The sequence below is a fragment of the Chlorocebus sabaeus genome, chromosome 4 (assembly GCF_047675955.1).
Source record: "Chlorocebus sabaeus isolate Y175 chromosome 4, mChlSab1.0.hap1, whole genome shotgun sequence".
Taxonomy (NCBI): Eukaryota; Metazoa; Chordata; class Mammalia; order Primates; family Cercopithecidae; genus Chlorocebus; species Chlorocebus sabaeus.
In genome coordinates this window covers 79,509,247-79,524,748 of record NC_132907.1, presented here as the reverse complement: position 1 = coordinate 79,524,748, position 15,502 = coordinate 79,509,247, and the positions used below count along the sequence as shown (strand labels likewise).

The 15,502-nt window shown below is 42.6% G+C and overlaps 1 protein-coding gene across 1 annotated transcript in view; it reads right to left on the bottom strand.

Annotated features, from left to right (window-relative positions):
• The window catches only part of ANKH (ANKH inorganic pyrophosphate transport regulator), a 153,577-nt gene that overhangs the window by 48,177 nt on the left and 89,898 nt on the right, over positions 1-15,502 (bottom strand). The window contains exon 2 of the mRNA XM_007961244.3: positions 6,928-7,144. Coding sequence (XP_007959435.1) covers positions 6,928-7,144 — 217 coding nt within the window. The remainder of the gene's footprint in view (positions 1-6,927; positions 7,145-15,502) is intronic.

Sequence of the window (15,502 nt, the reverse complement as noted above, 5' to 3'; positions counted from 1 at the left end):
TTTTGCCTTTGAAAACCTGCTTGTAACAAAGGTTGAAAGGAGCACTCCCCAAGGCCACTGGGAAGTGTGTCCCAAGTGGCGATCCTCAATCTTGGTCCAAATAAACTCTCCATATAATTTAACCTCAGTTTCTTAAAGGTAGCTACTTACTACAATAGTTTAACAGAAACATCAAAAACCGTGCCTTCATGCAGAGTAACTGGGCTAAACATGTAATATTTACAGGGTCTAGGGACTGCTGGGGCATTCGCCATCCACTCTCCTGGGGATGAGCCCAGCCCAGCTTTCTGGTTCTGTGGGAAGGTGTCCCCAAACTCTTGCCTTCTTCAGCATCCAGGGCTTGTCCTAGCTCCCTGGGTTTCAGAGTACTGTGGGACCTATGAAGCTTGAGGCTGCCTTTGCTTCTTTAACTTCTTTTTATTTCAGTCTCTTCCTCTTTCAGCTACTCCAGGAGATATTTGAAGGCCACGAGAAGAAGCTTTTCCTCCCAGGTTTTCTAACGTCCTTCTACGCTTCCCCTACATGATAGAGGAGTCTGATTATAACTACAGAGGTTACTTTACCCTGGGAGCTGTGAGTATAAAATCCCAACAACTGTTTTCACCCACTCTCTTGGGGCGACTCCCTCCCTCCCATGCCCCTGGGCTATTTCCAGCTAAAGCTATTGGGGGGATGGGGGGCAGGTAATTTGTTTAGAGTGCTTTGCATAGAGTCCATAATTACCAGGCTAGCTGCCTTAGCAATATTTAGCAACCTTCAGCTTCTATAAACTGCCTTACCAAGACTGTTCTAAAACAGGCTATATTCCTTATGAAGAGCAGAACATTACAAAAAAAATTAAACAAGGTTTTTGAACAGATGTAAACAAATTTTATGACACTGCAACAGCAAGAAGACAGTGACTTGACCTGTTTACAGGTTGACAGTTTTGACCCTCCTAAACAAGGGACACAGAAAGTGCCCTTCAGATTCACGGGTCCACTGACCTCAGCCAGCCAGGGCCATAGGCCCTTTCTGAATCAGTGGTTCTCAAACCTGTTCATCCAGGAGCTGTTACAAACCATAAAATGTCAATATTAACCGAAGTAAGTCTAGATACATTTTTCCACATCCAATATGCAAATTTGAGAACCATTATTCTAATTCAAATTCCCAAGTTCTCAATGTTTGAAAGTCTCACAGGTGCTGTTATTGACCCACCGTGACCAGCTTGCGAGGCTTTTCATGGGAGCAGGTAATGTCACCCCTGTGCTTCTAGGGTATTATTTCCAAGGTATGTGTGTTTATATGGCTGATAGGCCATATTTAAATCACTTCAATAAATACGTGTTGAGTGACTCGTATGCATCAGGTACTACACACACTAACACAGCTGTGAAGGGGACAGTCTCCTGCATCTGGGCTGGGATACAGACATTTAATATCACCCATCTATAATCTATACTAGACAACACATGTCCAGTGTTAGGGTTGGGAGGCATAAATATCACCTAGGTCTTGAAGAGATACCATAAACCCATGCACAATGTAAGTAAAGTAACTGTGAAATTTTAACACAAGAACAAGAATTCTGTCTCACTGGCATCAAGACTTGGTGGAGTGGAGTTCAGAATAATTTATTGCAGGAGATCTGCTTCTTTCTAGAGACCATTTCTTATTCATGTTTGAATTCTCAGGATCTAGCCCAGTGTGCTGATTGAATAAATGTTGAAATCCATAACCCCTAAAAGAAGTGACTGAGAGGCTGGGCGCGGTGGCTTACGCCTGTAATCCCAGCACTTTGGGAGGCCAAGGCGGGCAGATCACCTGAGGTCTGGAGTTCAAGACTAGCCTGGCCAACACAGTGAAACCCCGTCTCTACTAAAAATACAAAAATTAGCCAGGTATGGTGGCAGGCACCTGTAATCCCAACTACTTGGGAGGCTGAGGCAGGAGAATCACCTGAGCCTGGGAGGCAGAGGTTGCCATAACCCGAGATTACACTACTGAACTCTAGCTTGGGTGACAGAGCAAAAAATAAAAAATAAATAAATAAACAAATAAATAAGTAAATAAAGTGACTGGGATATACTGGTAGCAAAAATATCCCTGAGTCTTCCCTCTACTTATATCCCTACTCTTTGTCACATGATTTGGCAGCTCCTCACACTAAAAGGAACCACCCCGTGAATCTGGGCCGGCCTGCGATTTGTTTTGGTCAGCAGTGTGGGTGGGAGTGATGGTGGGCTGGTTCTGATTCCTGGCCTCAGGAAGCCATAAGGTGTGCTTCTGTCCCTTCACTTGGAGCATCACCACAGCCGTCTAAAAGAGCCGTCTACAAACGCCCAGGCAAAGCTAGTGGAGGATGAGAGACTATATGGAGGAGAGCTCAGCTGTTCCAACAGAGGCCATCTAGGATGGCCGGATGTTCGCTAACAAGGAGCCCACCAAGGTCAGCAGAGCGACCTCCTGACCCTCAGTTGACCACAGAGGCATGAGCCTAGTCAAGTTCCAAAGATCCACCCAGCCAATCTGTAGTCTTGCAAACAAAAATAAATGCTTGTGTTTTGAGCTGCTGAGGATCGGGATGGTTTTCTACATGGCAATAAATTGTAAGACCATACTGACACTGTCCGTTCACTCCTAGCACCCTCATTGGTTTAAATTAGGGCAAATTATACTAATTTACTCTTTACAGAGCTGGTTAATAACCCATGAATAATGGAAAAGTTTGAAAAGAGAAGTCTGGCAAACAGAACTGGGCCAGAAATTACTTTAGTGGCTCACTGGAAGGGCACAGGAACCTGCAGTTTTGTTCCCCTGAATTCTGCTGCCTACCCAGGCAGCTTCAGAACATGGCAAGGGCCTCACAGGTTACTGTTAAGAATAAACGTGTAAAGAAAGTTAAAATCCACAGCAGCGGTTTCGACATCTTCGTGAATTAGGAGGTTAGGCAATACTAATTTCCATGCACGCGAAATTAATTTAGACCCAAATGGGGTCAAATGCAAGGTCAGCATGCTTTCCTCCATGCACCACAATCACTGGCCTAAATGAAGGTGTGGTGATGGCAAACCCTGGGCTCTGTACTCTTCGTTTCTGTTTTGTAACTGAATCTAGCAGGACAATGCAGTTTTAAAAAATGGTGTCTATGACAGATCATGGCTGTAGTTCAGCTAAAAAAGAGATACTTGCAGCTGCTCAACAAGGGCCAAGAAATACTCCCAAGGCTTGTGCAGTTTGGGTATCTCGAGCCAGGCTCTGCGTGTGCATAGAATGGACAGTAACTCTTGTCCGGTGGACCTTCTAGACTTCAACTCTCTCAATCCAACACAATTCCAAGTGTCTGCTCTGTTGGCTTATTGCACAAGGTTTGGCTGGGCAGGAAGAGTTGCTGGGCACATTCTCTGGGACCATCTTTCCCTCGCAATCTTCACCAAGCATTCCCAGGGAAGTGTCTGAGTGGTCAGTGGAATGTACCCCAGCCTTGTCTGGGGAAATCCACTACCATGCGCAAAGTTCTCAAAGATGGGAGAATGCCTAGCTCAATAGTGGGGTCAAGAAAAAAAAAAAAAGAAATGTAAGAAAAAATAATTCCTTAACTACAGTAAATCTAACGAAAAGGACCTAGTAAAAGGTTCTTTCCTTCTTTCCTTTATTGGGGCAAACCCAGTGATGAGGGATGACACTGCAAAAGCTTTTAGTGCTCTTTGACCTGAGCCTATTTCAATCATCCTACTGTGACCCATTAACTGATGCACAGAGGGGACACCGCGTTAGTGAAAGTGAGAAGACACATCTGCAACTGATTTTTCAGAGCTGGTAATGTCCGCACTGGAAATCCCCTGTAAGTGAAGAAGATCCTCCAGGGATTGGTAAATTATTAGTAAACAGTGAAAAGTACGAAGTGTTGAGGTTCATCCAGACTGGGGAGAAAAAGTCTAACATAGAGAACATCATGTTGGGATGATTTTAGATGGCTGTAGCAAAATATTCATTATAGTGCACAGGGCAAATTCTTGACTCCGTTCTGTAACAAAGATAAGGAAAAATTAGACAGTGTTGTGCTGGCCGGGTGTGGTGGTTCATGCCTGTAATCCCAGCACTTTGGGAGGCTCAGGTAGGCAGATCGCTTGAACTCAGGAATTCAAAGACCAGCCTGGGCAACATGGCAAAACCCCATCTCTACAAAAGAAAAAAACAAAAAACAAAAAAATTAGCCAGATGTGGTGGCGTGCACCTGTAGTCCCAGCTACTTAAAGAGGTTGAGTGGGAGAATTGATCGAGCCCAGGAGGTCAAGGTTGTGGTGAGTTGTGGTTGCACCACTGCACTCCTGGCTGGGCAGCAGAGCAAGACTCTGTCTCAGAAACAAACAAACAAATTGAAGAAAGTGCTGAAATGCACCTCATCCTTCAGAGACGGTTGAGAAATGACTCAATCCATGAGGCCTGTCCCAATCCCAAAAAGAAAATCTCTTCCTGCTCTATGCTCTCACATGTCAAAAATAAATGCCTTTGAAAAATTAGAAGAACTTGCTAAAAGGAAATACATTCATTAAGGTGATGGGAAACTAGCACTTAAAGAAATGTTGAAGACAATTCAACTACTTTTGCCTGGACAAAAGACTAGAAAGAAATTAATTTAAACCTCGATGTATCTCATTTATATTCCCACTCTGAATTCAGCATGATGAATTTATAATACAAGCCTTCCTGTACTTACTGTAGGCCCCACCCAGGAGCTGTACATGTAGGGAATATATGCTCATTTCAATATCAGCCCAAGCAAATATAATTGGAAGACTGCTTGAAATCATACAATGGCTTTTCAAGTCAAATATACTGGGAGTATTTCCTTTTCTGTGTTATCTACCTCAGTGTTCCCCTGTCACACACATAGTTATCCAGGAGCTGATTGCTGAAGTAGAAATATAAGTAGCTGTTTTCAGGATTACTAGGAAGTGAAAATGGGTGTAAGCGTCAAATACAGGTGATGCACAGAGACTGCCATTGGAAGGGCAACGTTCAATGACGTAGGAAAGCGGTGGGAAGAATGGCTAGGGGGTGGAGGGACAGCAACATCCCATCATGGAACTTGTGGCCACGGTTATGGGAAAGAAAATGGGCAGGATCTGGATATAGAAAAGCTTATAGGATTACTAAAAACAGAAGGAGGCAGAAAGGTGAGCAAAGATGCCCGACGTAGCAGATGGCAGAGGCAGGAGAGTGGCTCAAGACTTAGGCAGAAAATGGTAGGGAGGCCAACACTCTAGAAAAGGGTACATCATTAAAATCTGATTTTCAGATGTTCCAAAGAAATTCATATGTGCTTTCATAGCAACTGTGGAAAACATTTGTTTGGTGGATGGAAAAATGCTGTGATTGCAGAAGTATAAAAACGAATAATGATTATTAAATATATATGAGATATAGAAAACCATTTTGGTTTAAATTTAAAATTTTGTAATTATATTTTAAAATTGAAAAGCTAAAATGACACTGATTTTTATTTCAATGACCACCTTTTCTTCCCGACAACTGCAATAACACGGGATGCTTAGCTTTTCTCTTCCAGAATTACTGACAACTGATAACTAGCTGTTGAGTCCCAAAGTCTCATTCAACCATGGCTAAATAGGGAATGTTGGATTATTCATAAGTCCAAGTAAAAAAAGAGCTAGCAGCAAAGGGAACTCATTTGCTCATTTAAGGAAGCCCCTTATTTTACAAAATATATGGCGCTTTTTTTTTTTTCAAATGCTGTACATGTACTCTTTGAAAATGGCTCACATCAAATGTAGCAGAAGTTTACTTCAAATACAGGTACCTGTGCAAACACTCAGTCCACGGTCAGCATTTAGGGCATAAACTGAGGAAATCTGAGGCAGCTCCTCTTTACTCCATGCCCTGAAGCTCCGAGCACAAATTAAAGGATCAATATCAATGCTTTGGCTGAATGTCTGGTCCATCAGCAGACACACTCTCTTCCACACTGCTCTTAGCACAAAATTTTATGCCACGTTAAAAAGGAAAACCACAAAGGTCTTTCCTTATTTACATTCAGATTTGCAGTTATGTGAGTAAGCATTAGCTGCCATGCAAACACATTGCAAATGGTCTGGGTTAATCTTTTGGTTCCTTTATTCACCACTGACAGCCATGCATTTTATACAATCAGCAACAATTTTGAGGTACACAATGGGTTTATGAAGTGTCATTCACAGTGTTTTATGTAACTGGCTTCAATAGAGGTACCACTCAATTTTTATGCCAGGTAAGCAAAGCTGCTTTAAAGCCATGACATTCAGAAATCATGCCCTTAAGGCTTTATTCCCAGCACGAAAGCAGCAGCAGCAGAACTCCAGCCCTGAAGGAGAGCTGCTTTTCCAGGGTCTTGGTAAACCGGAGGCCAGTCACTGAATGTATGATGCAGCTTTCCTGTTGTTTCATGGAAAGAATGCTATGACAAAAGTATTTAGTCTTGTTTTTGAATAAAATGGAATAAGATCCTAGAACAAATTAATTTAATAAATAGAACAATCTGTCATTTGTTCTCACTGCTGATAAGCATTAATTCTAAATAACAGTCATTCTATTTTTATTCTTAAGATTCAATGACCCAGTACAGTGATGCACACATATCTCTAATTAAAGCACCTGCTATTTTGTTGGCCTTACCAAATGTTATTCCTAGGTGTAATCACCTACTAATGAAATCACTCCTTTTTACTTTGGGAATCAGAGACACAAAAACTACAGCTCCCCAGAAAAAACACATTATTGTCTTAAGCTAGGAGCACAAGCACTTTCCTTCTATTCCCTGAAAATTTCATAAGAAATGAGATAATTAGTAAAGAAACCACTTATCTCAATAAATATATTTAAATCAATGAAAAGGAATAAGAAATTGCCAAAGCTAGATTGGTCAGTGGTGGTCGGCAGCCTCACCTATCAGTGTGTGAAAGACGGCAGCGATGGCCCCGGCCACTACCATACACAGGACGGCTTTGGTCCTGTCTCGCTTGCTGTTCACAAACACCAGGCCCACATTTTTGAAGTCACTCATAGGACCCGTGAAGAACTTCATGAGGGAGTACGCCAGCCCGTAGCTGGCCAGCATCTCAACTGCATCCTCCTTGACAGCAGCAATGCCCCGGTTCAAGGCCTGGGAAGGGGGAAAAAAACCCACAAGTATTAGAAATGTCGTCTCTTCTCTGGGGAATCATACCTCTAAGACGAAACTTAGCAGATCACGTTTCTATAGAAACACGAAGAACTTATAGGGTACCTCTCATGTAATTGGATAAAGGTGATTGGTTTTCATTTTCATCTACATTAGCTTCAGTTTGAGTTTCTTTTTGTGAAGGAGATACCTGTCCACTGCAGTTAAAATAATAGCAAAACACCAACAAATATTTTATGCTAATATTGAAAAATAATTCTAAGAAGTTTTGGTTAAAAGTGGATTTTTTTTTTTTTTTTTTTTTTTGAGACGGAGTCTTGCTCTGTCGCCCGGGCTGGAGTGCAGTGGCCGGATCTCAGCTCACTGCAAGCTCCGCCTCCCGGGTTTACGCCATTCTCCTGCCTCAGCCTCCTGAGTAGCGGGGACTACAGGCGCCCGCCACCTCGCCCGGCTAGTTTTTTGTGTTTTTAGTAGAGACGGGGTTTCACTGTGTTAGCCAGGATGGTCTCGATCTCCTGACCTCGTGATCCGCCCGTCTCGGCCTCCCAAAAGTGGATTTTTTAAAAAAACTAAAATGTTAAATTTTGTTTGCAGGCTGAATCGACATAATGGCAACAGACATTCTGGAAATGAGTCTAACAGTTTATATCAAGGGGATGGGTTCTTTTTTCTTTAAAGAAGGGGTGTGTGTGTGTGTTCATGTGCGTACATGTAATCTTAAATACTTGGTATACGTTATGTATTCTTCACAGCAGAGTTCTATGCTATGAAAAAAGTACTGAAGGAATTTATTATATTCTTCATTAATGCATGTTGTTTACCTGATTAATACGTTTTGATCTGAAATACATTCCTGAGCTCTATGCAGACACGTATGAAAAGAACACCTTTAGACTCAAAAACAAATGTTTTTGGATAATGATTATACAGGAAGATGCGGTCGTAAAACACCCTGACTACTTTAGACATCCTCCAAGACTGACCCTCTTAGGCACTGCAGGCCTTGTTGGGATGGTACTTCCAAACTAACTTTCCCACCCCGTAGACAAATGAGTAACAGCAGACCAGTGGGAATGGATGTCCAGGTAGCGACAGCTTTCTGACTGAAATGCCTCTAGAGCACTGCCTCTGTCATTAGGAACAGACAACTAAGCAGAAGAGCAGGCTTTCTGTATAGTTACATATTTGTAAAAAAATAGACTGTTTTTAAGGCAGTTTTAGGTTCATAGTAAAATTGAGCGGAAAGTACAGAGCGTTCCCGTATATCCTTTGCCCCCCACAAACACGGAGCCTCCCCTGCTATCAACATCCCACACCAGAGTGGTACATGTCTTACAATCAATGAATCTATGCTGATACATCATTATTACTCAAAGACCAGACAGTAGTCCCCTCTTATCCTTAGGGGATACATTCTAAGACTCCCAGTGAATGCCTGAAACTATGGAAAGTACCCACGTTTTTCCCTATATATACATACCTATGAGAAAGTTTAATTTATAAATTAGGCACAGTAAGAGATTAACAACAATAATCAAACAGATTATAACAATATACTATAATGAAAGTTATAGGAATGTGGTCTTTCTCTCAAAATATCTTACTGTACTCCTTGTGATGAGAAAGAGATGAAGCAAGATGGTGAGAGATTTCATTACACTACTCGGAATGGCATGCAATTTAAAACTTATAAATTGTTTATTTCTGGAACTTTCCATTTAATATTTCTGAACCTTGGTCAACCACGGGTAATTGTAACCGTATATAGTAAAACTGTGGATAGGGGTGACTAGTGTAATGTAGTTTACATTGGGGCTCACTCTTGGTATATTGTACATTCTGTGGATTCTGACAAATGCAGAATGACATATATCCACAACATATTTTTAAGAAAAAAGATACGCTAAAGTCTTGGCCTGCCATTTGTCACTCATCCAATAGAGACACAATCACATTCACAGAATTCATACTCAGTCTCTGCTATGTAAACTGAAAGAAGAAGAAAGAAATTCACTTTTCCTGTCTATTTCCTATTTCTATTAATCAAGACAACTGTTGATAATTTTCCCTACAAATATATGGTTATAGCCATAGTCTGAGAGCTACCTTGCTATACTGGGTAAAGCTAATCTCAACAATACCAAAGGAGCCAATGGGTGCTTGAAAGAGGAGACTGAATACAACAAAAGATTCAAGAACTCATCTTCAAACATATATGAGAATCATACTACATTATAACAAAACAAAGTAAACTCAATCCACCATTGTTTCACTGAATCTGATACTATAGACTGTAAGCGTATGGCAGATACATCTGATAGCAATAACTTCAGCACACCCTGAGAATGACCCTGCATGGTAGATGCACCTGATAAGAATAATAACTTAAACATACCCTAAGAATGCTGATGCACCTGATCTACGTAAACTGTATGCTTTTTACAAATGGTAGCAGCTCTCCTGTCGGGCCTGCCACCACTGGACTTCCCTGTATGTAAGTCCCCTCGGTAAACAGGGTTTAGGTCTCAATCACTGGCTCCGGGTCTCTTCTTTGGCCTCTTGAACGTGGTGTCATCCTTACTGAAGTCAATATGGGTCTGACACAACAGTAAGGTACATTATTAGTTATATGCCACTAAGAAAGAAAACATGTTCCAGCCGGGCGCGGTGACTCACGTCTGTAACCCCAGCACTTCTAGAGGCCGAGGTGGGCGGATCCCTTGAGGTCAGGAGTTCAAGACAAGCCTGGCCAACATGGTGAAACCCCGTCTCTACTAAAAATACAAAAATCAGCTGGGCGTGGTGGCGCATGCCTGTAATGCCAGCTATTCTGGAGGCTGAGGCAGAAGAATCAGTTGAATCTGGGAGGTGGAAGTTGCGATGAGCTGAGATCGTGTCATTGCACTCCAAAAAAAGAAAAAAGACAAAATATTCCCAATTGTAATTGGATGTCATTGATTATAAAATGTATCCAGATTTCCGAGTTGCTAAAATATGGAGGTGGAAGGAGTGTGCCTCAGAATCTATGAAAGGAGGTATTTCATGTTACTCTTCAAGTTATTCCTTAGTTTCAAGGGCTGATGTCGTTTGTGGGCCTACATGTAATCCAGTGTCAGCAGGCTTTGGCAGAAGTGCTGGCAGAGCTACTCGGCAAAACTCGAGGGCTTCACATTCTGTGCCTTCATTTCACTCCTTCACCAGGAGACACAGCTGACTGGTAGACTGAAAACTTAAGGGTTGACATTCTCTGCAAAGCACTGTTAGGAAAAAATGCATTTACAGGAAAATACCAATGTGAAAATACAATTAAAAAAAAATCTAGAATAAAAATGTATGCTAGCCGTAGGAACTCATTATCATTTTTCTGACTCAGTTGGTATTATATAAGCTAGCTTCTGATAATTGTTTCCAATTTTATCTCTAATTGTTTTCCTTTTTTCCACTAATAACGGTGAAAACTTCCATAAGAATCTTCTCAGCCTCTGCAGAGCACACCTGCCATGACGCCTTTCTTAGAAACAAATTTTCCCTGATGGAATACATTAATACCCTAAAACAAAATAAAAACCAAAAACCTCCTTTATATCAAGTGCCTGTGTTCAACAAACATCTCTAGTCTACGGGCTCCTCCTGTCTATGTGCAAAACTTACCACTTGACAATCTACCAACTTAACTCAACTCCCTTTGGCCTTCTGCAGGGGACACTGTTGGTGTCTCACCCAGATCCCCTATCCTTTACCTGGCAGGTGACCCATCCCCAGATGCTGGGAGTTGGCCACTAATGGCTCACAGCTATCTTCTTGTCAGGGAGAAGTACTCCTAGCCACTCTGCATTAGTGAAAGTCATCTGACGCGTCCACTATAGATCCAAACAGCACGCAGCCACTGGCTGATCTTATACACTCGGGTGTATAAGGTCAGTGTCCTGCCTGCAAGTAGGACCCTGTGGTACAATTCATGCTCCAGAGTTCTCCCTGGGATCAGGGTGAAGCCAGTCTCCAGTGGGGACCACATCGTCGCTTCACTTTTCCCCACCGCCTACCCTGCTTCCTCCCATACACACAGGTTTTGCTTCTAGAGAACTCCATTTAGGACAGCTTCTAATTACCTATTTCTCAGACGTCAAGAATAGTGTATGGTTTGTTTTCTTTCCCATCCTTTCCAAAATCTAGGATTGTGAATTGTTTACTTGTTTTTATTGCTCAAATGTGTTAAATCTTGGATGATATCTATTATTTAGCAAAATTTTAAAAGCATCTCATAGGGCACCTAAATAATGGAGGACTAGACATTTTATGTGTCTTCTTGGCAAAGCATTCTTTATTTTATTTTTTTTTGCTAAAAACACACCAGCCTGGGCTGAGGCATCCACTGAAATGCTTTCTATTTCCACCAACAGTTTCCGAACTTGAGTCCTCAAGTCAGTGCTGAGGCAGGTGGGAAGAGAGGGCCCAGGTAATGACAGCTCTGTCAGTGAGATGAAGTGAGAAAGTTTCATTTAGCCCGACGATTACGGTAATTTGAGGAAAGAGCACAGGGTTTAAAGCCATGTAGGCTTGAGTTGGAATCTGCTTCTATCACTTAACCGCTGAGTGGCCTTGGCTAAAGTACTTACTCTCCCTAAAATAACCCAACTGATTTGAGAAGCAAGGTAGGTAGTGCGCAGGGCACGAAGCAGTGGCTGGCTGACAGGTGCCTGAAAGCAAGGATTTTTGCCGCTTTTGTTTACTGCTGTTCACCTACCACCTTGTTGCCAAGGCGACATTGTAAACACTCTATTATTTGTTGAATGCATGAATGAACTGGCTATTTTTTACGGAGAACTTAAGTGTACATACTAACTGTATGAACTAATTTTTAAAGAAACACTTCTTAAAATCACATTTTAATTGCAAGATATTATTGCTTGTAAGAGATGCCATTGATTTCATATTTTTAATGACTGTATTGAATATACACATTATTTGAAAATCATCCTGATTTCAAGAAACATTCAAAAGCATGAAAAAAGCTGCAGAATTGGGGACATGAGCGACATTCATATTACTAGCACTTTTTTATATTACGAGAATATAATTCATATTACAGCACTTTGCTATCCCCATCTGGAGCAAATGCTTCCCCCAGTGTGTTCACTGCTTAGTTCCATGTTTTCTTTTGATTCCAGAAACACTGCTATCATGCAGTCTGTCAATCATTTTACGGAGTTTTTTTCCTATGCTTTTGGATTTGCCATTCTTACCCCGCCATAGATAGGATAATTTTGTTCTAATTTACAGCTTCATTTGCACACTTTTTAATCTCCCTGAAACTTAGGAAGTGAGTTATGCATTAAAACTAATTGCCTCCAACTAGTTTATGACTTCAAAAGCACTTATTGAATAAAGCACCTGTCGCCCATTTATTTGTGGTGATTTCTTCTCATTCATTAAGGTTTTTTTTGTTTTGTTTTGTTTTTTTCTCCTTGAGACAGAGTTGTGCTCTGTCGCCCAGGCTTGGAGTACAGTGGTGCAATCTTGGCTCACTGCAATCTCCACCTCCCAGGCTCAAGCAGATCTCCTGCCTCAGCCTCCCGAGTAACTAGGATTACAGAAGCCCGCCACAATGCCTGGCTAATCATTAAGTTATTATACATCCTTCAGTTACCTACTGTTTGCTTTTTCTGTCTGTTTGCTCACCCTGTTTTTCATTATCACATGTTCACTTCCTAACGTTGTATCACAACTTTACTTGTTATTTATTTTCTTGCCTGACTGCCCTACCTGAATGTAAGCTCCAGGAAGCAGAGACCTTCGTTTCACTGCTACATCCGCAGACCTACAACCTGGGGGCAGGGGGCATCTCAAGATAGATGATCAATAAATATTTGGAAGAATGAAATAAAATGTATACAAATAGAATAAACATTTACTGTGATATGTACTGAAGACAAAAAAATACATAGGTGCCCCTTATTCACAGAAAGTATGTTTTAAGACCCCCAATGGATGCCTGAAACCTTGGATGGTACCCAACTCTCTATATACTATGTTTTTTCCTATACATACACACACCTGTGATAAAGTCCCATTTTGTTGTTTTTTTTTTTTTGAGATGGGGACTTTCTCTGTCACCCAAGCTGTAGTACTGTGGCAAAATCACAGCTCACCCTGCAGCCTCAACCTCCTGAGCTCAAGCGATCCTCCTGCCTCAGTCTCCCGAGCAGCTGGCACTACACGTGTGCACCATCACACTCGGCTAATTTTTTATTTTTATTTAATTTTTTTATGGAGTTGGGGTCTTGCTGTGTGGCCCAGGCTGGTTTCGGCCGAACTCCTGGGCTCAAGTGATCCTTCTGCCTCTGCCCCCAAAGCATGACAAAGTCTAATTTATAAATTAGGCACACACAGTAAGAGTAACAACAACAATAATAAAATAGGACAATTACAACAATATACTGTAATAAAAGTTATGTCAATGTGGTCTTTCTCTCAAAATACTGCACAATTTTCAGACTGTGGTTGACTGCAGGTAGCTGAACCTGCAGATGTGAACCCATGGATAAGGGGGCCTGCTATATGCCAATGGCTGGACATTTTTTGCAGGAGCTCATTTAGGTAGACAAGGCAACCCCTCTAAAGAGGTGATGTTTGAGCTGGGACCCAAAGACCAAGAGTGAGCCAGGTGCATAAAGAGTTGGAGGCAGGTTCAGGCCTGCAGGAGGGCTTAGTATGTTTAAGGAAAAGAAGGGAGGCCAGTAAGAGAAAAAGAGACGGGTAGAAGGGGATCTGGAAAAGCAGGCAATGGTGAGATCATTCTAGATGGTGGTGAAGAACATGTATGTTGCTGGAAGAGCAGTGGGAAGCCATTAAAGGTCTGGGCAGAAGCGGGACAGGGGCTGCCACTGGCCTTGGTGATAGAAGTGGGCTGGAGAGGGATGTGAGACACAGAGGCCAAGGGCCCCACGGTAACCCAGGCCAGACAAGGTGCGGCTTGGGCGAGGGCGAGTAGTGGAGAGGGAGAGTGGCCTGACTGGAGAGCTTGTGGGAGGGAAAGCAAATGGGTGTGGCAGGGACTACACTTGGCTTGGGTCCCGATGCCTGGCTCATGCTTCCCACGATTCTTCCCAGGGAGCAGAGTGTGGGCAGGGGGCCGCCCCCCGCATCCTCCCGGGCATGAGAAAGAGGCAGAACCTGATGACGACTGCTGAGCTTTCTGGCTTGAGTCACTCATCAAGCGCTGCAGCAATTCTCTGGGTTGAGGAAATGAGAGAGGGAAGGTTTGAGAGGAAAAAGCAAGAGCTCCATTGGCAGCCTCATATTGGATTTGAGATGCCCATTAGGATTCCAAAGAGAGAAGTTGTGTGAGAGACTCAGCTCTGTGAGTCTGGAGTCTGGAGGGTCTGTCTCGGCTGTGGATATATATTTGGAGGTCATCGGCCTACAGGTAGAATTTAAAGCCAGGGGACTGAACAAGATCATGTAGAAAGAACTGAGATAGGAAAAAAGAGTCCACGCTTCAGCCCCACAGCGCACTAGGAGTAAATCTAAACATACGAAGGATGTGGGGAGCCTTCTAGGTCATGCCGGTGTTGAGAGTGTGCTGTAGTTCGGTCAGTTAGATAGGAAGTGTTCTTCGGTTAATGTCAATCCCAAATACTGCTGCATCTCTAGCCAACACCAGGAAGAAGTTGCTCTGTCTGGTAAAGAGGAATAGCTATGGTCATGAAATTCAGCTAAAAAAGTGTCTAGGATGTCTCCAGCATGAATTAGGCCTTGAGGCAGATGGCCAAGACATTCACCAGGGCAGAGGTTCACTGTTTAAAGGCGAGTCTCTAAACATTCATGGGGCTTCCAAAGTAAAGACACTTTACTTTAGATTAGAGCCAGATTTAACAGCACTCCAACAATTGTAAATATGAAGCTGCCCTTTAATCACAGCCTGGGTCTGGCCCCAGGTGCACGGCACAAGGCATTTCAGATCAGTCTTCTTTACACAATGGGTACTTAGCAACATGGAATGGCTGACTTAAAAACATATCTGGGGTCGGGGCAGTGGCTCACACCTATAATCCCAGCACTTTGGGAGGCTGAGGCAGGTGGATAACCTGAAGTCAGCAGTTTGGGACCAGCCTGCCAAACATGGCAAAACCCTCTCTCTACTAAAAGTACAAAAAACGTTAGTCGGGCATGGTGGCGGGAGCCTGTAATCCCAGCTACTCTGGAGGCTGAGGCAGGAAAATTGCTTGAACTCGGGAGGAGGAGGTTGCAGTGAGCTGAGATTGTGCCATTGCACTCTAGCCTGGGCAGCAAGAGCAAAACTCCATCTCAAAAACAAAAACAAACAAAAAAACCCAAACA